This window comes from Lemur catta, chromosome 8 (genome assembly GCF_020740605.2).
Source record: "Lemur catta isolate mLemCat1 chromosome 8, mLemCat1.pri, whole genome shotgun sequence".
NCBI classification, from domain to species: domain Eukaryota; kingdom Metazoa; phylum Chordata; class Mammalia; order Primates; family Lemuridae; genus Lemur; species Lemur catta.
Window position 1 is genome coordinate 33,780,695 of NC_059135.1, and position 25,235 is coordinate 33,805,929.

A 25,235-nucleotide genomic window follows, 5' to 3' on the forward strand; every position below is an offset into this window, starting at 1 on the left:
TCACAGAGGATGTGAACATTGAATTTCACAAGATAATGCCAAGTTATTTTCCCAAATAATTTATACTCCCATCAGCAACATAACCTTAAAAAGTTCTCTCCAATACTTGGTATTGTCTGTTTTCTTAATTTTTGCCAGTCAACTCAGTATAAAGTGTTATCTCATAAATGTATACAGTAGCACTATTCACGGTAGCCAAAAGATGGAGACAACCCAAATTTCCATCATCTGATGATTGGATAAATAAATGAGGTCTGTCTAGACAGTGGAATATTATTAGCCAGAAAAAGAAACAAAGTACTGACATGTTAACACATAGATGAACCTTTAAAACGTTATGCTAAGTGAAATAAGCCAGACACAAAAGGCCACATATTGTATGATTCTGTATGAAATATCCAGAATAGGAAAATGCATAGAGGCAGAAAGCAGATAAATGGTTGCCAGGGGCTGAGGGAAAGTTGGAATGAAGAGTGAATGCTTAATGGGTATGGAGTTTCCTCTTGGGGTGATGAACAAGTTCTGGAGCTATTATAGATAGTGGTGATCATTGTACATTGTGAATGTACTTAATGCCACTGGATTGTACACTTTAAAATATCCTGAATGGGCCAAGCTCAGAGGTTTATGCCTGTAATCCTAGCACTTTGGGAGGCCACAGTGGGAGGATCGCTTGAGGCCAAGAGTTCAAAACCAGCTTGAGCAACATAGCGAGACCCTATTTCTACAGAAAATTTTTAAAAATTAGCTGGTTTTGGTGGCATATGCCTATAGTTCCAGATACTCAGGGAGGCTGAGGGCTAAGGATCACTTCAGCCTAAGAGTTTGAGGTTGCAGTGAGCTGTGATGGTGCCACTGCACTCCTGCCTCAGCAACAGAGTGAGACCCTTTCTTAAAAATAAAAAAAATAAAATAAAACGCCCCAAATGACAAATTTGATACAGTATTATGTATATTTTACCACAATTTTTTAAACATTATCTCACCACAGTCTTGATTTGCATTTCTTCAAATACAAGTGAAGTTGAGCATCTCTTCATATGTGTATGAACTGTATGTGTTTCTTTGCCTGTGAGATGCCTGTTTGTATTTTGTGTCTTTTTCTATTGGCTTGTCTTTTTCTTTATTTATTTGTAAGAGCAGTTTATATATTCATGATACTGTTCCTTTATTAGCTGATGTTTTGCAAATATCATCTACCAATTAATACCCTGTCTTTTCACATTAAGGAGTCTTAATGAAGTTCTTAATTATAATATAGTATAATTTATCAAAATTTAATTTATGATTATCATTTTTGCCTCTTGTACTCTAAGAATAAATAGCCATATTTTTATATGAAAGTATAAAATTTTTGCTTCTGATGTATAAGTTCTTTATGTAGAATTTTTTATGTAGACTTGATATTTTTGTGTATGATATGAGGTGTGGATCCAATTTTTTCCCCATATGGATGACCATTTCTCCACTAATCTGCAAACCACCTTCATCGTATATTAAATTCTAGGCTTTTTATCTATTACATTGGTTAATTTGTTTATGCCTTGCTAAAACACTATTTTAATTACTGTAGCTTTATACTAAATCTTAATGTATAGAGAACTAATCTGTTTTCCTTATTCTTCTTCACAAGAATCTTGGCCATCCTTGGCCCTTTTATCTTCACATAAATATTAAAATCAACTTGACAAGTTCCATGCAAAAGACCTGTTGGGTTTAGCTCATCATTGTGTTAAATCGATAGCTCAATGAAAGCTATCAAAGGCTAGGGGAGATTGACATATTTACAATATTAAGTATTCCTCAAAATGACTTTCCATTTACTTAAATCTCCTTTAATGCTGTCCAGGAAAGTTTTATGATTTTCTACATATAAGTCTGGCTTAATATTTTGATAGATTTATTCCTAGAAACTTTGCATAGTTGCTTTACAATGTAAATGGTGTCATTTTCTGAAAGTTAGGAGTTTTTAATTGTTTGTTACTGATGTATGGAACTGACAAAAGCTAAGCTATTCTGTTTGAAGAAAGGGTGGAGGGGAACCCAGAGCCCTGACTGCTTGGCCTCCCTTCGTTATCAAAGCCCCTCCTCTTCAAAGCTGGCACTTCTTTAAAACCAGACAGCTCTGCCATACACAGTTTGAGACCTATTGCTCTAGAAAAATAAATAGTTAAGAATAGTTAATTTATTTTAGAAAAGAAGAATATTGTAACAGCTGGGCATTGAAAAATTATGAAGCCAAAAAATTTTTAAGTGTGTGATGCTGTGAAGCAAGACTATAGTATACAATAAAAAGTCAAAATACAAATCTTAATCTATTAAGTATGTGATGAGTGTAGCATTCTTAATCATTAGAGAAGAAGGGCTTTTTCAACAAGTATGCTTTGAAGAAGTCATTAATTTCTTGGGAAATTTGACTGCATTATGAAACTAACAGTACATTACGTAGTTAAAACTCAATGTTGGTCTGATAGCTTGTGAATTCTGGAAATTATAAAATATGGCTTTTTCATCTTTGTGTCCGTAGTGCCTTACGTATATCGTAGACACTCTATAAATACGTGAATTATTGTTGAATTTGCTTCTTTGAGAATGGCCACATAAAATAGATTGGATTTAAGTTATTATTAAACAACTTTTCTATATAGGGAATGGGTTGGATGATACATGATCAACTCTTTTTTTTTTTTTTGAGACAGAGTCTCGCTCTGTTGCCTGGGCTAGAGTGAGTGCTGTGGCGTCAGCCTAGTTCACAGCAACCTCAAACTCCTGGGCTCAAGCGATCCTACTGCCTCAGCCTCCCGAGTAGCTGGGACTACAGGCATGCGCCACCATGCCTGGCTAATTTTTTCTATATATTTTTAATTGTCCAGCTAATTTCTTTCTAGTTTTAGTAGAGATGGGGGTCTCACTCTTACTCAGGCTGGTCTCGAACTCCTGAGCTCAAACAATCCACCCACCTAGGCCTCCCAAAGTGCTAGGATTACAGGTGTGAGCCACCCTGCCCGGCCATGATCAACTCTTAAAAGTTTTAAGTCTTCGATAAACTCAGGTGATCCAAAGTTGCCTAGTAACTATCAGAATACTTTGCTACCAATTATGGAGAACATTTTCGTAAGGTTCGTTCATTCATTCAAGGACTAAGTGAGCCCGTACTACACCATAGACAAGAATTGATAAGACATCTCCATTGTATCTAGCTACATACAAACCTGTACTTGGGAAACTCCATTTATAATACAGAACTGAAAGCTGTCCCTGAAATCTGCCATTGGAAGCAAACAGATATAACTCAATGTAGAAAAAGTGACCAATATTAGAAGACATTCCAAAAGCTTATTTAGTGGATGACAAGCCTAGGGAAACATCCTTGATAAAAGATTCTCTATGCAAACAAATGTGGTTGTGACAGTTGGATATCAGGCTGGAAGAGAACTGACTTAGATCTGTAGCTTACCCTTTGTAGTACAATTGCCAGATGGATCAGAGTTAAAGAAGTAAGGGAGGGCTGAATAAATGGACCACAAAGGATTTGGGGGCAGTGAAACAGCTCTGTATGACACTATAACGATAGATACATGTCATTATACATTTGTCAAAACCCATAGAATGTATAACACTAAGAGTGAATACTAATGTAAACTATGGACTTTGGATAATAATGTGTCAATGTAGATTCATCAGTTTTAACAAATGTACCACTGTAGTGAAGGAGGCTGTGCATGGATGGAAACAGGGTATGTGGGAATTCTCTACTTTCTGCTCAATTTAAAATATAAAGTTTATTAATTTTTTTAAAACTAAGAAAAAAACAAAACAATATTTGTTCCAAAAGGAGAAATATTCAAGAAATGTGATTTGTTAAGGACAAAATGGAGAAGTGGAAAATTTTTTTAATGAAAGTGTATAAAAATGTACAGGCATTGAAGAGGTATGGGGCAAAATATATGATAGCTGACAAAAGCTTAAAATATATAAGGTTAATACCTTAAACAATTTTATGGCCAACCACATATTTATGTAAATAATATAAATGAATTATTTAGCCCTTAAAATGCATTTTCTCTGCTTATTAATTTCCAATTTATTTGTATGTAAACTATTTGACCATTTATGAAATAGAATCAAAGTATTTAGGAAATAATCCAAAGAGGGAAAAAAGTAATCTTTATAAAAATCTTCACAGTAAAAATTTGAAAATAACCAAAATGTTACTTCTTAAGCATTGTATAAGCATTGTGAAATCCCATATAATTGTTAAAATATCAGGAATGTGTGCCATACTGATACATGAAAATGTTTTTGAAATATCATTAAGGGTCAAGTAAAAGTTTATTTTGTTAGAATTTTGGAGAAAAAATTGCCTAAATGATTGCTCAGTTGTGAACTTAAGGAACTGTAGTTTCTTTTACTAAAGGTAAAAGAAATTCTTTAAGGACTTACTGATGCACCACATTCATTCATTCAGTCAGTCATCAGCCTCAACTGGACTATTGCATTACCCTCCTGACTGGTCTTCTTCCATTCTTGCTCCAGTTAAAACCATCTTCCTCAAAGCAGCCACAGTGACCAATCTAAAATGCAAACTGATCTTGCTTGCCTGCTTCAGACTCCTCACTTGATTATTCCATTTGATTATTTGACTCCCCTTTGTTGCCTAGAAAATAAAGTCCAAATTCGCTTTGTATGGCATACAAAGCCCATTACAGCTTAGCCCTTGCCTCCCTCACAGTTTAGTCTTTTTTCACATTTTGTGTTCTAGTAATTGTCAACTGCTTCATGTTCCATTCTACATGCCATACTACTTCATGATTCCGTGACTTTGTTCATGCTTTTCCCTCCTGCTGGCACGTGCTCCCCACCTTTCTTTATCTATCTTACACATATTCATCCTTGAAGACAGCTCAGATATCCTCCACGTCAAGTTAGAGGCCCTCCCTTGGGTTTCTATAGCATCCTTTGCATACTTCTATCTCAGCAGCTACAAAATTATATTGAAATTGTCTGTTTATAAGTCTGTCTTCCCCCTTAAACCATAAATTTCTTTAGAGCAGAGGCCATGTATAATTATCTTGTATACCAGCATATAGTTCAGTGCCTGGAATATAGCAGGCATTTAATAAATGTAATGGGTACTCAATAAGTAATCTTCCAGGCACTGCAGTAGATACTGACGACCTTCAAAGATTCCATTTCTGCCATATGGGACCTCACAGCCCATCATACAAAAGAGGACATGAAAAATGACAGACATGAGAGCATTATCAGCAGTCAAATGAGGTGAGGCACGTTGGCATACACATGTAATCCTAGCACTTTGGAAGGCCTGGGAGGAGGATTACTTGAAGCTGAGAGTTCAAGACCAGCCTAAGCAAGAGGGAGACCCATCTCTACAAAAAATAAGAAAAATTAGATAAGCATGGTGGCGTGCACCTGTAGTCCCAGCTACTCGGGAGGCTAGGGCAGGAGGATCACTTGAGCCCAGGAGTTTGAGGTTGCAGTGAGTTATGACGGTGCCACTGCACTCTAGCCCAGGTGACAGAATGAGACCCTGTCTCAAAAAAAAAAGTCAAATGAGTCATACTAGGTCAGAGTCTGCTGTCTTTTTTAGCCAGATTTACCCAGAAATTGCTTACCACCAACCATGCTCATCCTTGAGCATAAAGGCCTATGGAATCTTCCTCTGTTAAAAACACTTCTTGGCCAGGCGCGGTGGCTCACGCCTGTAATCCTAGCACTCTGGGAGGCCGAGGCGGGAGGATCGTTTGAGCTCAGGAGTTCGGGACCAGCCTGAGCAAGAGCGAGACCCCATCTCTACTAAAAATAGAAAGAAATTATATGGACAGCTAAAAATATATATAGAAAAAATTAGCCGAGCATGGTGGTGCATGCCTGTAGCCCCAGCTACTCGGGAGGCTGAGGCAGTAGAATCGCTTAAGCCCAGGAGTTTGAGGATGCTGTGAGCTAGGCTGAAGCCACGGCACTCACTCTAGCCCGGGCAACAAAGCAAGACTCTGCCTCAAAAAAAAAAAAAAAAAAAAAACACTTCTTGAGAAGTAAAACACTTAAAGACAAGTAGGCAGTAGGAAAAGACAAACGGTAATAGTTATCTACAAACTGAATAATCCATCCCCATTTTCAGTTTTCATGAGAATTCTTCAATATGATTGAAAACTTTTTTCAGGCTTGTTTTCTCTAGAATCTCAAATGTGATCAGGATTTATTTTGTAAATAATGGGAGTGATGGCAGAATCATTTCCTTCCGATTCCTACTCCCAACCCTTTTTTATAACATATACACATCAAGAAATGTATTTTGTGCTATTCACCAGGCGTAGTGTTAAGATAGGAGATAAGATTATCCCATTCAGACTTCATAACAAGCCTGTGAAGTAAGTACTATTATTAACTCCATTTTACAGGGGAGGAAATTGAGACTCAAAGAGGTCAAGTAACTTGCCCAAGTTCACGTCTCTGGTAGGCCTTAGAAGCAGGATTTGAACCCAGGCAGTTTGCTTCCAGGGCTCACAGTTTTGATGAGTGCACCATACTACCTGACCTATAAATGATAAAACACAGTAAACACTCATTGCAACTGGTCTACTATAAATTATTCTTGACCTTAGGTAAATGGCAGTTTATAAGACTGAATGAATCAAGTTGTCAGTGTTTTGTTGTTTGTTGTTGTCTTTTTAATTAAGGATACCTTGAAGCCTATTGAAGTATTGCATTAGTTACTGTCATAAGCTTTTTAGTAGCAGAATGTTTCAAACTATTTAAGGATGTTGGGGAAACTAACTATCCACATAACTGTCTCTCCTTTGCTATTAAGTACAGTCTTTTTATAAATATTTTAATATAAATTTTTTATACTTGGCAGTTTTAGTTAGCATATAATTTTTCCAGCAAAATGAAATGTCATGTGGAAAGAAATCCTCAAAAGCACTTTTTTTTTTCAACTTTACTTTTCCCCTTTTAGACTCCAGAAACAATTTCCTTATAAAGCTGACTTCCTTTCTGGAAATGATTTTTGTTTCCAACCATGTTGAGAATCCATTTTTTTCCATTCCTCTTCTCTCCCTCTCTCTCTCTCCCCCCTCTCTCTCCCCACCCCTCTCTCCTTTTGCTTTCCTGGTAGTAGCTGGGAGGAAGGAGGGTGGGCATAGGACTGAGAGAAGAGAGAAAACAGAAAAAGAATTGTATGCCACTGTGTCTGAATCTGTCTTCTACTTGCAGATAATTACATCCAAGTTGCACTTTTGCCTTTTTATTTCCGTTTTTGGACACCTCTTTTATCATCCAGCCAACTGGGTAGACAAAGCACTGTTGGTGCCCTGAGCGACAGAACTCTGGTAGGGGGCTGGCTGTAAATTGACGTGGCATGGAAATTCTCTGCTAAGTTGTAGCAGCTTGCGTGTTTCTCTAAGATCAAGCCCAGCCTCCTGGAGCTGGAGCTTAATCATGGGTTCAATGACTTTACAGAAAAATGGATAGAAAAAGTCTTCTCCTCCTTTCTTTGAACCCAAATGTTTTCTTTTTGGGTATCTATGATTTAGCTGAAAACAAAATCAAACCAGTTAAGTCTGTAACTTTCTTTTTGCAGCTTAAACAACAGAATTTGCTGCTCTCCCTCTCCTTTCCTGCAATTTAATTCCTTACAGATTTTGCCATGGGGTGCGGACTTAGAAAGCTAGAAGACCCTGATGATAGCAGCCCTGGAAAAATATTTTCTACCCTGAAGAGACCACAAGTGGAAACAAAGACAGAATTTGCTTACGAATATGTATTGCTGGATTTTACACTACAAGGTACTTTTTGCTTCTATTTTATTTGTTAAATGTTTCAAAGATAAGAGACTATTAATTTTCCAAAGTGTTGGCTTGTGAATTTTGAAACTGTTCTTCGTAATTAGATTATATAATCAATCTAACAGTAATGCTTTGTTTCTTAATTATATTTTAAAAGATTTTTGTTTTGTTTGCTCCATTTTGTTGGTAACATGGCTCACATGTACTTTCTAAAATTAGGGAAACTGCTGGGAAATACCCTTTTCATTTTTAAATCAAATATCTACTTATAGAAGGATTTATGAAAAATGTTTGATTTCCAGGACAAATAGCTATAGCCTTAATGATAATTTGTGTTTTGAAAAAGATTTGAAAATCACAAGAAGGTAGTAGGTAGGAAATAGTACTTCCATCATATTGTGGAAAATTGTTTGCTAAGACAATTCTGAGGTTTCCAACTGTGTCAAATTTTTTAATTGTGCTAGTCATTTGATATTTTTCACCAAATAAACTAGAAATTTGAAAATTTAAGAAAAAAAAAAGAGTAGCCTTCTGTAAGACACTTCCTTTGCTCGGCGCTCTGTCCCTAACAGTGAAACTCTCTGTTCCAGAAAGTTGGAAACACAAATAAACAAGCCCAGATGGCAGCTCTGTGGAAGGAATGGAGGCGGCTCGACTTCACAAACACTTTGCCTCATTTCTTTTAGAAACTTTAGAGTACTGTACAACTGCACAGACAAAACAGCCTTTAAAAAGAATGACATCTTTAATTGTGGGGTGCTAAAAATGAAATTTAGAGTGTCTTGCTTGCTGTTAAAATTATCCAGATATTAGTATTTTAAGTTCTTATTACTGCAAAGTTATTTTTTCAATTCTAGTAAGCCACACATTTTATCAGTTCATAGAAAGTTTATACTAACTAAATTATCATGTTTGATATTATCTTAATTTTTCTTCAACTTTTTTGTTAACACAAATTCTCCTTTTTTTTTTTTTTTTTTTTTTGCTCTGGAAACAGTGCATCTTTGTGCAAGAAGCAAGAACAGCCCATTTTTCTTTGTGAAAAATTAAGCTAGCCAGCAAACAAACTCTATTCCAGGGACATACACAAAATCTGTACATATACTTTTAACAAGTTCACATTCTTATTTTTATCTAAGGCTAAGGCAAAAAAAAATATTAGTATTCTTAATCTTCTTTTTAATTATGAAAGTTAAAAATGAGTTAAGATAATAGTGATAATCAGAGAAGTAACCAATCGTGAATTTTTTCTGTACTATTTAAAAAATCATTTAAGAAAATATTTGTGGTGTGGTACTGTATTCACTCCATTGATTTTCCTTGTCAATTATTTTTTAGGACTAGTTTGTTTAAATTCATAGGACACACACACACGTTCTCCTTAATCCTGAAACCATGTCTATGCATAAAATTTAGATCACAGCCATGTTGATCTATACTTTAATATTTGCCGCACAATCCACCGTAGGATCATAGGGCTTAAAGTAACTTGAAAAGTTGTTCTGATTTGTTTCCTTCCAACAATGTTAATGTCTCAAACAAATTGGTATAAGTGCAGTCATCCTTGAATCAGAAAGATCTACAGCTTTATTCAAAAATCCTTTTGGTTTTGTTATTATCAGAATTCCTTCTTTCTGTAAAAACAGTATAATTTTTACCTTCCACTCTCAGTGCTTGGAGCAGGTAATAGAGTGTAAGTATGGGCATAGTGTGCAAATGTTAGCAAATAAAACAGGCACATCTTTTAAAATTGCACCTGGTTCGTATTTGGTACAGGCGCCTAGTCTCCTGGTGCCCCATTGCACTCCAATTCTTCCACATGCTTTTGTTTTAGTTTTTTCTTTCTTTGTCTTTGCCTTTGCCTTTGCCTTTGCCTTTGCCTTTGCCTTTCCCATTGCTTCAGAAGCCAGGGTTCTCAAAATCAGCCCAGCTCCACAAACCGCTTTCCAGATATAGATTCCCTGCTCTTCTGTTGTCTCTGACCTCCACCTGCCACTCCAGTGTACATAGGGGTGAATGGAGGGTAGTTTAAAACATGCCAGCCTTCTATTTGGCACTGGAAATTCTGTCCTGGGATTGCTGGAAGGAGTATGGAAGAGTCACACCTCCTGCCTCTCAGAGGTCACCATGGAATGAGCAACCATTGCAGATATAAAATGGCCTAGTGACAGCTGTGTGTGCTCATGGCTCATCATTAGCCTGTCTCTTACGTTATTTTCCTCAGTTTTTTCCAAATAGAGGCCGTGGGACAGAGAGTAAAGTTCCAGTGGGGGCAGGAGCAGGAGACCCTTTGGAAATTCCTACTGCCCTCCCCTGTGTTGTGGTGGTTATAATTATCTTGAACAACTTATTTATTTTCCATTCAACTCCATCTCTCTCTCTCTCCCCATCCCCTAGTTGTACAATTTTACAGGTACACTTCAAATAATGCCATAGAAAGTTTCCATGGTGGTGTACTTACTTGAGGACAATGAAACGTTATTTTTGTCTCAATGTAGAATGTCTCAAAGTTATCCACTTTATTATGAATGAACTCACTTGTCACCTCTACCCTCTGCCTTCGCTTCCAAAGCTCCACCCAGAACACAAAACAACTTACACCTCCCTCCTCCAATTTCTCCTTCTCCCCCCCCCATGTTCCCCACACTTTTTTTCTTTTTGGCCTTTGAGTCATTATTCACATCTACATAGGAGAAATGACAGCGTAGCCTTTGAGCATGCAAGTCTCTGGAGTCAGTTCCTGGGTCCTGCATCTAGGCTCTATCACTAAATGTGGCAAATTTGTAAACATTGCTATATTTCAGTTTCCTCGCCTGTAAAATGGGGATTCTAGTGGTGCTTACATCAGAGTTGTTTTAAGGATCAAAGGAGATAATACAAGATGATCTACTTGGGGCTAGCCACAGTGGCTCATGCCTGTAATCCCAACACTTTGGGAGGCCAAGGCAGGAGGATCACTTGAAGCCAGGAGTCTGAGACCAGCCTGGGCAACACAGCGGGACACCGTCTACTACATAAAGTGAAAAAAATTAGCTGGGCGTGGTGGCACAGCTACTTGAGAAGCTGAGGCAGAAACAGTACTTGAGCCCAGGAGTTCAAGGTTACAGGGAGCTATGGTCGTGCCACTGCACTCCAGCCTGAGTGACAGAGTGAGACCTCGTCTCTTAAAAAAAAAGGCACTCAGTAAGCACTTGATAAAGTTAACTGTTATTATCCCTCCTGTGAGAATACTCCCTGTCTCCACAGCTGGGGTCAGACTGGGTATCTTTCCTCCTTTAAACCCAGCTTTTGCAGGAAACTTTTGACCAACCTGCTGAGGTCATTAAAATAATTCCTTCATTTCCTCTCTAGTATATAGTAATTACCTATTGGTTACTTATATGTTCACTTCAAGGGTTCAACTACAACTTGACAAATGTTTTTGTAGTAGTTCCTATGTACACTGCTGTACCGGGTATCTTAGGGACTATGAAAGAAATAAAAAACATACCTCATAGTCTCATCCATGTTAGTTGAATTTTTCTGGAGCCTTTTTACAAGTCTATCAACTGCATAGTGATATGCAGTACAATTTTTGTGATATGTTTTTCTGGGTTATTATAAAGTAATGATTTCTTCACCATATTATGATAAAGTGACAACTCATTAACAGCGTTTTTTTAACACAAGAGTCCAAATTGCAGCTTTTGACTCTTGCTTATCAGTGAAAATTTGAAATTGTCTAGAGATTTCTTGTAGACTGTCTATGTATATTCATGTATGAGAGTGTATGACATATGTATGAGTGGTTATTATAGAATTTCTTAATGAAAATTTAAATTAACCCTGCAAATGATCCAAAAGGGTTAGTTTACCTCCTTGTTCAATCCCAGAAAACAATCTGAATAATGATAGCCTTAGGGATTTTTAGAGCATTTATAGCTTTATGAGTAAAAAGACTTTCTACAATACTAAAAACCCAGCAGAAGGATAGATGGTAGCTTCCTTATTTGAATTTCTAGTAGAATTACATATTGAGTAAAATTTTGCTAGCCTCTAGATTGCTTCACTATTATTAGAAGAATCTTTTTGTCTTTCATCATCACCATTAACAGCAATAGATATATAGTATGTATGTATTCAGTAGAAGATGCTGATTAGTACTAGAAATATAAAGAGGAATGAGACAGTTTCTGCCCTCAAATATCTTATATTCTACTTGGTCAAACTGAACAAGATCATTAAACTCTTCAAGATCAGGAACTATATCTAATCCATCTTTGTATGCCCTGTGCCTAGCACGGTATTTGGCATGTGAGCCATGGTCAATAAGTTTTGTTGAATGAGTGAATGAAAAATTACAGTACAAGGTACATGTAGAGGAAATAGTGTCCTACAAGAAGTGTCAGAAAAAGGAGAAATCACTTTTGAGTAGGATCAGTTAGAACTTGAGTTAGGATTTTTTTTGACCCTTGAAGAAAAAGTAGGACTTAGATAAACAAAAAAATTAAAAGGTTGAGGCATCTGCAGAGGCTAATGCGCAGAGCAGTGAGCTAAAGAAGGTTTTGTAGGGGAGAAGCAGAAAATAAGGCTGGAAATAAATGGAGTATGGGAAGGTTCTGGCTTACTTAGAGAGTTACTGCTCAATTCTATGTAGGATAAATAGTTGTAAAGGCCCTTTGGCCTTACAGATTCCCAGATTCCTTCCCAGTCAGGGTCTCCTCTGCAGCCATAGAGATTTAACATGAGATTCCTCTTAAAATTTTCTGCAATTTAATACTTTAAGGTGAGGCCATGTCATCTCTACTCAGGCTCTTTTACCTGCCCTGAAGCTTCCAGTTTACTTCCAAAGGTGTTTTAATTTGGTAATTCTGTTTTAGACCATGATACAGACATATGCACCTGCTTCCTCCCTAATATCCCCACAAGTACAAATATTGCTCTGTATTTTTTTTATACATACTTTGAAAAATCCTTTAATATTGATTCTTACAGATGTGCCTTATTCTTCTAACTGCTCCTTACTTTCATGATGTGAATATACCATAATTCACTTTTTCTCTTTAAAAAAGTGGCTTCTGAATGAGTAGTTGATAGGTGCAAAGAAGTGTTTTAAGAAGATTAATGTGGGGTTGCAGTGAGGAGAGATGGAGGCAAGGGCAAAGTTAGAAGACTGCTTGTAGTGGTGAAGGCTAATGATGACAAGGACCTGCAGGTGATGGGCAGCAACAAGGATGGGATGCAAGGGGTAGATATAACAGATGTTACAAAGGAGGAACTTACTTAGCTTGTGACCGTCTGAATATGAAGGGACAGAAAGAATGAGGAACCCAGGATGACTTCCCAGTTCTGAGCCTGAGTGACTATGGAAATAATGATGCCTTTTACAGGAGGAGGGGCATCCCAAAGGGAGTCGGTGTGTGGTTAAAGAGCAATCCCATTACAGGCATGCATTTAAAGTGGCAATGACACATCTGGTAGAGGCAGTTACAGATGCACAGCTGGAGGTAGTGATTTCAAGGGGGAATTGAAAGATAAAGTCTTTAAGAAAGGGAATAGGGGCAAAGCACAAGTATCTTGCGCTGAGTTCTTGGGTATGGCCATAATAAGGACAACTCAATAAAAATGACAGAGACTGAAAGTAATCAGGACTGCGTAGTAGAGAGAGCACAGGAAGGGGAGGGTTTCAAAAAGCAAAAAGTGAACTATTTTATTTTATTTTATTATTTGAGACAGGGTCTTGCTCTGTCTCCCAGGTTGAGTGCAATGGTGTCATCATAGCTCACTGCAACCTCAAACTCCTAGGCTCAAGTGATTCTCCTGCCTCAGCTTCCCAAGCAGCTGAGACTACAGCCCTACACCACACCCAGCTAATTTTTTCTATTTTTGGTAGAGACAGAGTGAGACCTTGTCTCTAAAAAAAAGGAAAAATTAGCCAGGCTTGGTGGCACGTGCCTGTAGTCCCAGCTACTCGGGAGGCTGAGGCAGGAGGATCGCTTGAACCCAGGAGTTTGAAGTTGCAGTGAGCTGTGATGACACCACTACACCCTAGCCAGGGCGACAGAGAAGATGCTGTCTCAAAAGAATAAAAAAATGAATGGGACCTAGGCAAAGGCTTGAATCCAGAATATATAAAATACAACTACAGATCAATAAGGAAAAGACAACTCAACAGAAAAATGGACAAGGAATTTGGACAGGCTGTTCACAAAATCTGAAATCCAAGTGGCCAATAGACTTATGAAACTGCATGCAGCCTCATTAGTAATCAGAAATATGCATGTTAAAAGGTATGTGACAAAACAGGCCCCAGGCCATAGTTTGCCACCCCTACTACAATGCAGGGAAAGTAGAGGAGCTACCCAAGATCAATCTTATAGCTTAATGCTCAGTGAAGACAGACACAAAAGTACATGCCACATGATACCCTTTATGTAGCTCGAAAAAGCAGCAAACCGAACTATAGTGTTTAGGGCTGCATTCTTGGGTAGTAAACTGCAAATAAGAGCAAGGAAGTGATTATCACAAAAGTTAAGGTAGTACAGAAAGGAAGGAGGGGTTATGATTGGAAGGGGTAGAGACTTCTACCAGAGACTGGCCATTTTCTAATTTTTGAGTGATAGTGGTCACCCTAGTGTTGGTAGTTTTAAGTATGTTTTGTGCTTTTTTCTTTTGTGTTTTACATTTCTACTCCCATCCTCCCCCTCAAAAAAAGGTAAAAAAAAAAAAAAAAAAGGCAGACCATGTAGAAAGTGAGTAAGGATAAGGCAAACCAGGCTGAAAGACAAAATATACAAATACTCAGAAGTGAGAAAATATTCTATGGTCTGTCTGGAAACTATGAATGAATAATTTGATCTTTCATGTATCTGCCAGTAATAATGAACCATATAGTTCAGTAGAGTTTTACTGCATTTAAAAACTTCGGTTATATTACTTCAATTAAATATACTGAGTGACCACAAAGATGGAATCTTTCATTGAACACATAAAAGATAACACAATTCAGATGTTATTTATATAGTAGTTTATATTTCAGAGTTATTGAAAACATTTTGATAAGTAAATCATATACTCCTTTTAATATCCGTACATTAAATTGCTTAACAATTTATCATAGTCTAAAACCTTTAACCAAGCTCATGTCTGAATTTTTCACAAATTCTGAATTAGTATGACCCCATTCAATGAAGCTTTACTTTTCTATAGGCAGTGTAGTGTATTGGCTCTGGAGTCATTCTGTTGGGGTTCAATCACAGCCTCACCACTTACTAGCAATTTGGGCAAGTTACCTAATTCTCTCTTCCTGAGTTTCTTCATCTGAGAATAATGATAATACCTACCTTATAGGATTTTTGTAAGGATTAATTACAAATTGGCATGTAAAGCACTTCACATTGTGCCTGGCACAAAATACACAGTTGGTATAGGTTACTTATTACTTTTTACTATAATTGCTAGATATAATATGGAGATTGACAGTCTATTCCCCTTTGAAAATGTGTTAAAATTACTTACTAGTGTTTGCACATTGTGTTTTTATCTGAGGAAACAATGTTTCATAAATATTTCAAAAATATATACCAATCTTTAGAAGTAAATTGGTGGAAGGAACATATGTGTGTCTTGAACTATTTTCATAGAGTTACATCATTAGAGGAAAATTTTTAGCATTGAACAAGTTCTTAGCTTTATACTGGGGTGTGACTTTTATTATTTTTAAAATTTGATTTTTGTCTATGAAGCGTTTAAGCAAAAGAGCATTAAAAAGTCTGTGATATTTTATTTTAGAAACTATAAGAATAAAGAAAAGAATGTTGCTTAACCTTCAGGATGTTTGAATTTAATAATAAGATCCACTTTGCACAGTTTTCAAAGTAATTACAAAACGCTTTCTTTCATGAGTTCCTCACAATAGCCTTCTAAGGTATAATAAAGCTTTTTACAAATTATGCAGCATCAATTTAACAGTAACCAGCCACACCCATTAAAGCTGTAAACAACACCATTTGTTCCTTCCCCCGAAGAACTGAGAAAGAACTGCTGGTGGTCGGGGAGCTAAGGCGGCTTGCAGCTGCCGCTAACCGCCTGTGCTGTTCAAATTCTAGCCAAAACAACCACCACCTCCCCATTAATTTCCTGTGTTTAATAAGTAATAGAGCCTCTGATATTACTGCCCCAGTATAAGAATATCAAATCAAATACTTGGCCTGAAACACTGAGCCTATCGAGGAGACATAAGTATTGACTCTGAGCGCACTGATGAAAATTCTTCACTCTAAACGCACAGCTCTCCCCTTCTTCACAGCTCTAAGTTATGTATCAGGTTTGAATACATAAGGTCCTAACAGCCTTCCAGTCTCATTTCAGCACACTTTAAATTTAACATTATTAAGAAGCGGGGGAATTACTTGAAAGGAAGTTCTCAACAAAATTCCCACATTTGTTGTTCCTCTTTTTGCCCCTGGGTTTACCTTTCTTGAACGAGGGTGTGCTTACAGCAAATCCCAGTGTCTGTTATTTACAGAAATGTCTCAATAAGGAGGACAACTTGTATCATCCTCATTTTCCCATCCCTACTAGTGAGGAAGAATTGGATCACTTTTTCTGCATCCTCAAGGGTTGAACACAGTCTAAGATGATAAAGGTGGCCTGACCCAGACTTGGGCAGGCTCTGGTCTACAGAATCCCTGGGTTGACCCAGAGCAGAAGTTACAAACCAGTGAGACATGGACCGTATTCAGCATTAAGACAGGTTTTACTTGAGTGTTGCTTTTTAAACCTGGGAAGTATTACATAAGAATCTGGTTCTGGGGGTATTTCTTAAAAATTAGAAGATCCAATGACCTGGGCCCACATTCCCACATGGCAGCACTGGGCCCCGAGGGTGGGGGGGGGGCGCTGCACTCTTTGGATGAGGCTTTGCTTGTCCTCCAGGTCCCGCAGAAAGAATAGTGTGCTATCTCTCTTTCCACAGAGAAGGACCTTACTTAACAAAGCAACCAACAATTGTTACAGCACTTACTAGATGCCAGATAATTTCTAGGAGCAAATATTAATTTATTTAATCATCCTAACCATATAAGGTGGATTCTATTATGATTCTCATTTTGCAGATGAGGAAACTAAGGCATATGGAATGAATTGAATGAATTACCTTCCCAGGCTAGTAGGTAGCAGAGCTGGAATTTGGATCCAGGCAGTCTGGTCCTAGGGTGTATTTCCTACAGCGTTGCTCCATGAGCACCATGGAGCTCTGTTAATTGAGCACGTTAATGTTACATCCAAATTTTCATTCAGTTGGTCTTTTAACAAGTACTTGTATTTACCATAATAATTGTCACCTCTATACTAGGCACTAAGTATTTATCAAAAGACACAGACCTCCAGATAGTAGAACATGCACACTTGAAACAGTTGAATAATTAATGTAAAGCAGTGGGCTCAAAACAAATATGATCTTTATATAAACTTGTGTTAAAATATGTGTATTAGTATTGATGTACAGTATATTTTTCTCCCTTTATAACTTTTTTGGATTTCTCAGTTCATAATTTCTTCTGAAACTACTGTGTGTGTGTGTTTCTTGCATTAACATTTCTTTTGTGTCAAGACTTAAGATAATACCCTTACTTTTTTGAGAGTGCAAAAGATGGTGGATTAGACCAGAAAAGCAAAATTTATTCCATTGATACAAAATTTCTCTGACATCACCAGAGACGAGGTGTTCCTCAGAAATACATTCTTTATCTGAACAGAAACTTCCTTAAGCATCAATTTCATTCTATTATAGGTATCTTCTTGGTGATTATTTTAACATGTTACATAACTCTTCCTTAGAAAACCATGTTCTGAAATAATAGAATGAAAGGGGGATGAATTCATTATCATTAACAATTTGGACTAATGGCATATGTAAAGCCCTTTAAGTGGCCTCAGACTGTAATGTTTTTATAGTTCTTTTATCTAGTTTTGTAATTCATTTTATTCCCTCCAGTGTCATCTGTCTCTTTTGCTATTATCATTGAGTGCTTGCTACTTCTAATCCAATGGGTCTCCAAGCTTCCACCAAATGACTTGGCATTGGACGTGTGACGCTCTTAGGTTGTATACACAGGCACAGAATTAAAAAATGTTGGACCTTACAGACAGAAAGTAGTGTACTCTTTTCAATTCCTTTTAAGCCTTCCAATCAGTTTAGAGTTAATATGTCTTCAACACCTCTCTAATGGCTAATTTTCCTTTTCCACAAAACAAGAGTAGACCTGTGGCTCCGAGTTTTTGGCAAATAAGAGTATCTAGCTAGAATTCAATAAGTTTTCTTTTTTTTTTTTTTTTTTTTTTGAGACAGAGTCTCACTTGTTGCCCGGGCTAGAGTGAGTGCCGTGGCGTCAGCCTAGCTCACAGCAACCTCAAACTCCTGGGCTTAAGCGATCCTCCTGCCTCAGCCTCCCGAGTGGCTGGGACTACAGGCATGCACCACCATGCCCGGCTAATTTTTTGCGTATATATATTTTTAGTTGTCCAGATAATTTCTTTCTATTTTTAGTAGAGACGGGGTCTCGCTCTTGCTCAGGCTGGTCTCGAACACCCGACCTCGAGCGATCCACCCGCCTCGGCCTCCCAAAGTTTTCTTTTTGTTGTATGTATTTGTATGACAGCTTTCTATTTATGGTAAAGAATTCTGGTTTTAATAAATTCTTTTTGAAATAAATTTATTTTGCTTCAAGGGAAAATTAAAAGAAAAATGTAGGGATATGGAAGTACAGGTGGTATTTAGGTATGACCAAAAGTGTGAAAATGTACTCAAATGACAGAAGTTTGGAAAACACGACTCCAGTTCAACAAGCAGTTGATTGAGAGGGTTAAGGGTAGGTGGTTCCATGCCTTTATTAAGGAAAAAGTGGATGGGCTTTTTGATAACTTCTTTTTTGTAAGGTGATGGGTTATTTGTACTAGATTTTTGAGGTTTCTGGCAGTCTGCTTTCTAGTTAAATGGAACAAAAATTTCTATTCCCTCTTTTTTTTTTTTTGCCATTTTTGTTTACCATACAGATAGATATTTTAAAAATGAGCATGTCAGAGCCCAACTATGTCCTGCCAACCTTTAGTTTGGGTGAATATTCCTCTGTATAACCAACTCTTCCACTGCTCAGTCAGTGTCCCACCTGCCAGCCTCTTCTGTGTGGCAGCCCTTCAGATACAGCCAGACAGTGTCCTGTGCCTCATGCATTGTTTTGCATAGAGTTGAAGGACATCTGGCAGGATTTCCAGACCCCTCACTATCCTGAGCACTTTCTTTTGAATGTACTCCAGTTTGTTATTGTCTGTGTCTAATTTGGCCACTAAATTGAGCACAATTCACTTACTCATTGAACAGATAGTAACTGAACGTCTATGTGTAGGCAATATTGTAAGGTATAGAGATATGGCAGTGAGTATCCCCCTTCCTGCATGGAGCTTTCGTTCTGGTGGGGGAGGCATATATTTAGCAAGGTAATTAGATAAATATACTAGTATATTCTAGTTATTATTATTTATCTAGTGATGGATACTAAAGCAAGGAGTATACCAACGGTGGTCTGCTCGGCACAGAATTCAGTGAGCCTCCTTTCTGTGGAGGCAGTTTTCTTTCAGGTGGCCAGTGATTACATTAGATTAACTGTGAGCTTATGTTAGTTTGTGGTCAAATAAGTCCCAGAGTTTCCCACTCCTCCATAAATGAACATATATTAAATCACATTTCTCTCACGCTTCGTGTTTTTGGATTTGTTGTTGTTGTTGTGTTTTGTTCTTTGCGATAGGGTCTTGCTCCATTGCCCAGGCTCCATGACAAGACTCTAAGTCATGGTGTCACCATTACTCTGTGACACCACTGATTACAAAATTCACTATTACTTTATGTACCACTAAGAAAAAAAAAATGTACCAATTAAACTGTAACTATTTTCTTATCGCTTAGAATTTTATTTTTTAATCTATGGCAAAAATCTCTTTTAGACGTTTTTTAACATGTTTATCTTTCTTTCTCACATTCATCATAAAAGGAAATTAAGTGAAATAAAGATATTTTTACAAGTTCTTCAAACTCAGGACCTGAGGCTTCTGAATCATTTTTAGACTCAGAGCCCTCATTTCCCCATTTTTCCACATAATATTCTCCTCTAGACTGTCAAGAGAATTGGTAATGCTGCATTTCTTAAAAGAATGCTGGTATTTTTTTCCAAGTGGCTGACACCCATTCTGCCAAGTTTGAGACTGGGGCTTTCTTGATATTGCCAGAGGTTATCAATGGAAAATTTTCAGGCAACAGCCAGGACTCATATTCTTTTTTCAAGTGATCCTTGAATTGTTTTTTGTTTTGAGACAGGGTCTCACTCTGTTGCCCAGGCTGGAGTGCAGTGGTATCATCATAGCTCACTGCAACCTCACATTCCTGGCCTCAAGTGATCCTCTTGCCTCAGCCTCCTGAGTAGCTGATCCTTGAATAGTTTATTGACTAAAACCTCAAGCACTCTGAGTTATCCAGTCATGCCGCATGAAAAACAACCAACTTCACACATGTAGTGATAACCACATCATAATTACCACCTGGACTACAGTGTTGTTGAAATGCCAGGAGGATTTCCAAGCCAAGGCAGATCACTCATTCTTGTATTGAATTTTACAATTTACAAAGACACACTCACAAAAATGAAATGCTTACCTCCACTCATATATTTTGTTATCAGCCTCAGTCTGGGTACTTTTGTGTATTTCACTTTTGTCAGGTAAATATTTTTGAAATAAGCTTTAAAATTTCCTACACTTTCACTAATTTTTAAGTTTTCATTTTTTAACCTACCTTCCTAGATAATCAAATAAAACTGCCGGGAAAGCTGGGTGCAGTGGGTGTAATCCTAGTACTTTGGGAGTGAGGCCAGGAGTTGAAAACCAGCCTGGGCAACAGAGAAACCCTGTCTCTGCAAAAAGTAAAAATAAAAATAAATTAGCCGGATATGGTGACACTTGTAGTCCTAGCTACTTGGGAGGCTAAGGTAGGAGGATTGCTTGAGCCCAGGAGTTGGAGGGTGCAGGGAGCTATGATAGTGCCACTGCACTCTAGCCTGGGCAACAGAGTGAGACCTTGTTTAAAAAAAAAAAAAACTGCTGGGAAAGTATCAAAGTTCTTTATTTTTCTTGCATCATTTTTTGAGGAAGAAGGCAAATACCTTTTTTAACCAACAAAACAGATGCCATTATACTTTTAAAAAATCTTTGACCTGAACATGAGACCTAAAACTGTAAAACTTCTAGAAGAAAACATAGAGGAAAACCTTCATGATATTTGATTTGGCAGTGATTTCTTGGATATGACACCAAAAGCAGAGGCATCAAAATCAAAAATAGATAAATGGTACTATATCAAACTTAAAAACTTTGGTGCATCAAAGGACACCATCAAAAGAGTGAAAAGTCAACCTATGGAAGAAGAGACAATAATTGCAAATCATATACCTGATAAGGGGTTAATATACAGAATATATAAAGACCTCCTGCAACTCAACAACAAAGAAACAACCCAACTAAAAAATGGGCAAAGGGCTTGAAAAGATTTTTCTGCAAAGATGATATACAGTGGGTAGTAAAATATGAAAAGATGCTCAATATCACTAATCACTAGGGAAATGATAATCAAAACCACAATGAGATTTCACCTCACACCCCTTAGGACAGCTACTATCAAAAAAAAAAAATAGAAGCTAACAAATGTCAGGGAGAATGTGGAGAAATTGGAACTCTTTGTGCACTGTTGGTGGAGATGTAAAATGGTGAAGCCACTACAGAAAACAATATGAAGTTTACTCAAAAAATTATAAATAGAATTGTCATGTGATCCAGCAATCCCATCTCTGGTTATATATTTAAAAGAATCAAAAGCAGGATCTCAAAGAGATATTTGCACACCCATGTTCTTGGTAGCATTATTCACAATGGCAAAGAGATGGAAACACCCCACTTATGGATGGACAGATGAATAGACAAAATGTGGTGTATGCATACAATGGAATATTATTCAGTCTTAAAAAGGAAAGAAATCCTGTTATAGGCTACAACATGGATGAACTCTGAAGACATTGTGCTGAGTGAAATGGACCAGTCACAAAAAGACAAATACTCTGTGGTTTCTTTTATATGAGGTATCTAAAGTAGTTAGACTCATAGAAAAAGAAAGTAGAGTGGTGATTGCTAGGATTTGGAGGCAGGGAAAAGCGGACAGTTGTTTAGTGGGTATAGAGTTTTAGTTTTGCAAACTGGGAAAGTTCTGGAGATCTGTTTTACAACAATTTGCATATACCTAATACTACTGAACTATACACTAAAAAATAAGATGGTAAATTTCATGTGTTTTATACTAATTTTGATATATATTTAAATATATGTTATATGTTAAAATATACAATAAAAAGTCTTTGACATTTACTCTTGTTATTGTGGTAAAATATGCATGACATAAAATTTGCCATTTTAGCCTGTTTTTTGGGGGGGGGCCAGAGTCCTGCTCTGTCCCGTGTGCAAGAGTGCAGTGGTGTCACTGTAGCTCACAGCAACTCCTGGGCTCAAGCAATCCTCCTGCCTCTGCCTCCCAGTAGCTGGGACTGCAGGTGCACACCACTGCACCAGCTAATTTTTCTATTTTTTGTGGAGACAGGGTCTCACTCTTGTTCAGGCTGGCCTCGAACTCCTGAACTCAAGTGATCCTCCTGCCTCAGCCTCCCAGACTGCTGGGATTACAGGCGTGAGCCACCGTGCCCAGACCATTTTGGCCATTTTTAAGTATACAGTTTAGTGGCATTAAGTACATTCACATTGTTGTGCAGCAATCACCACTATTCATCTCCAGATAATATATATCCCTTAATTTAATTACCAAGGTGGCATTATAGGACTGAAATAGTGAACTAATAATAATTACTATCTACTGAGTATCTGGTGAAATTATGGAGTAATAGAAATATTTTCAAATATTCTATGTGTAGTAACAATTTAAATGCCTCTTTGAATTAATTAAGTGCATTTTATGTTGGTTTCTGTACTACTCCACTATCTGGGATGATGGCAAAGTCACAGAGAACAAACAGCATTGAGCTGCCTAAATTGCTCTGAACTCTAACCCAAGGCTATAGGTATAGACTTTTCCCAACTCTGAGTTCTTGATTTCTGGGGTTTCCTTCCAGGCAATGATGCCAAAGTAGACTAGATGAGGCAACATGTGACCTAATAGTGAGTCCAACCACGTTGGCAAGAAAGGCAAGGCCAGCAGTATCCAGAAGTTCTCCCAAGCTCAAGTGAGCCCTTTTGAATAAAAGCCACAATCTTCCCCTTCATTAAATAATTCTTTGTGGTGTAATCTTCTCCCATCTTTTACTCCACAGTGGAGCTAATTAAATCCTGTGTAGCTCCACCTCTCACTACTTTTTACTTCAACTGCAATGTGGTTTTTCTCATTGGAATATCATTAAGACATAAGGAACATAAGGTGGAGCCTTATGGTTGGGGCTTCTGAAGTGAATATGACCTTTAACTCTATTTGTTTAGATTCTCACTATGTTCTTGACCACCCTCACTGTTATGATCAAAAGAATTAAAAAACAGTTCCACATCATTGCCTGTGTTTTTTTCCTTGTTTTGTCTCTCTCATACAAGTCCTGGATAACCCACGCAGTTGTTCCTGAACTTACTAACCTAACTTACTTTATTTCTACTAGCTAACCTTGATTGCTTTCCCTCTTTTATGCAATAATTTCACCCCATAATTCCCCTCTGAGCAGTATTTCCAATTCAATGTAAGTGACCCAAGGAACATGCTAGGCATAGACGTGAATAAGGGAGGTTCCTTGCCCTTAAGGAATTCTCAGTCTAACAGCCAAGACAGACATATAAACAGGTGACTGTAATACCTGATAAGGACACTAGTAGAAGTATGTGCAGCACAGAGGAAGGAATGATTAACTTAGGCTGAGACAACAGGGAAGGAAATGAAACCCTGGTGACATGAAACAGAGTGACAGGTTCAGAAACTCCAAGTTTGCTAAAGCATGACATACAAGTTAGAAGCTGACAAGACTGAAGGCTGAATCAATAGGCAGGGCCCAAACTATGAAGATTCTTTTGTATCATGCTAAAGCATTTCCATTTTCTGCAGTGAGCAAAGCGAGATCTATTAAAAGACTGCAATTTTCTTTAAAATTTTCTAGGATTACATTATAGTTCTAACAATAAGTTTAGGTTATGTTTAATTCCTTAGTCTTAAGAGTTTGTTCCATTTTATTTTGTAGCTTTTCAGTTTATTTGCTTAGAAATCAGAGTTGGTAGTCAAAATACTAAAGAGTAAAACAAAATGAATCACACAACCAAGCAGGGCTGTTTACAAGGAAGCCCAGCTGTTTCTTCAAAGTCCAGGATCATTCTCTTTGTTTTGATTCCTATTCATAATGATGAAGAAAATATATTGTAAGTAAAATATTAGTTTAAATCCAAAAGAGGGGGAAAATTGGAGGAAGTGGATTCATCCTGGCTTATATAGCTTTTCTGTTGAGTGCTTTATTTTAGTTTGAGAAGTTGGCGTGAATAGCCACCGATGGTGGATTTCTGTTCCATCACATGGATGTTAATGTAAGGGGAGGGGGAATTTCCTCTGACCCTTCTTCCTCGTCTGCTTCTTAACCTCCTTCCTGTTCAGACAATCAGCAGCAGTCCTTTGCTGAGCATCACTCACCACGGTCATAAAAGGCCAACTATGCCCCTATGTGGAATTAATTTCATGATTTGTTACTTAAGAGGTAATCAAATTGCAGGTCTAGTATTTAGATGTCAATTCTTGATTTGTTTTCCATAAAATGAGAATATTGTTACAGAAAACAAAGTTGATATTTAAATTAATACCCCTGGAACATTAAGAATATTTTCCCAAATAACATACTCTTTTACTATTTTAAGTCTGTACAAGTAGTGCTATCCTATAGTTTCTACAGATTTGTCCTCCTTCAAGGGATGGTTCAGTTGAACATCAATTTTGGATTTTCAATTCCTCTACATTTAGAATTTTTACTTATTAAAAAGAACTTCTGTATACTTTTACTTTTTCAATTACTTTTACTCAAGCGTTTATATCAATGCCATAAGAAATCATATTTTTAGCTTTCCGGATAAACTTAAAACACAGTGCTCCTAAAATGTAATTAGAAATACGAAAGTACTTGATAATTCCTGCTTAACAAATGCCAATTCTCCCATATTTAATTTTTAAATTGGTATGAATTATATTTTTAAGAAATTATTCACCTCATCTTGTTCAGAGTCATAAAAATGATTGGCTCTGCAAATTATTGCTTCTCTTATATATGCCTTCAATATCAATTAATAGAAACAATAGTCACTCAAATCAAATCCTAAAAAATAAAGCTG

General features: G+C 37.2%; 1 protein-coding gene across 1 annotated transcript in view; it reads left to right on the forward strand.

Annotated features, from left to right (window-relative positions):
- The first annotated feature begins 7,064 nt into the window (after positions 1–7,064).
- Positions 7,065–25,235, forward strand: part of RFTN2 (raftlin family member 2) — a 53,569-nt gene continuing 35,398 nt past the window's right edge. The window contains exon 1 of the mRNA XM_045558799.1: positions 7,065–7,808. Within this exon, the coding sequence (XP_045414755.1) occupies positions 7,670–7,808 (139 nt within the window). The 5' untranslated portion in view covers positions 7,065–7,669. The remainder of the gene's footprint in view (positions 7,809–25,235) is intronic.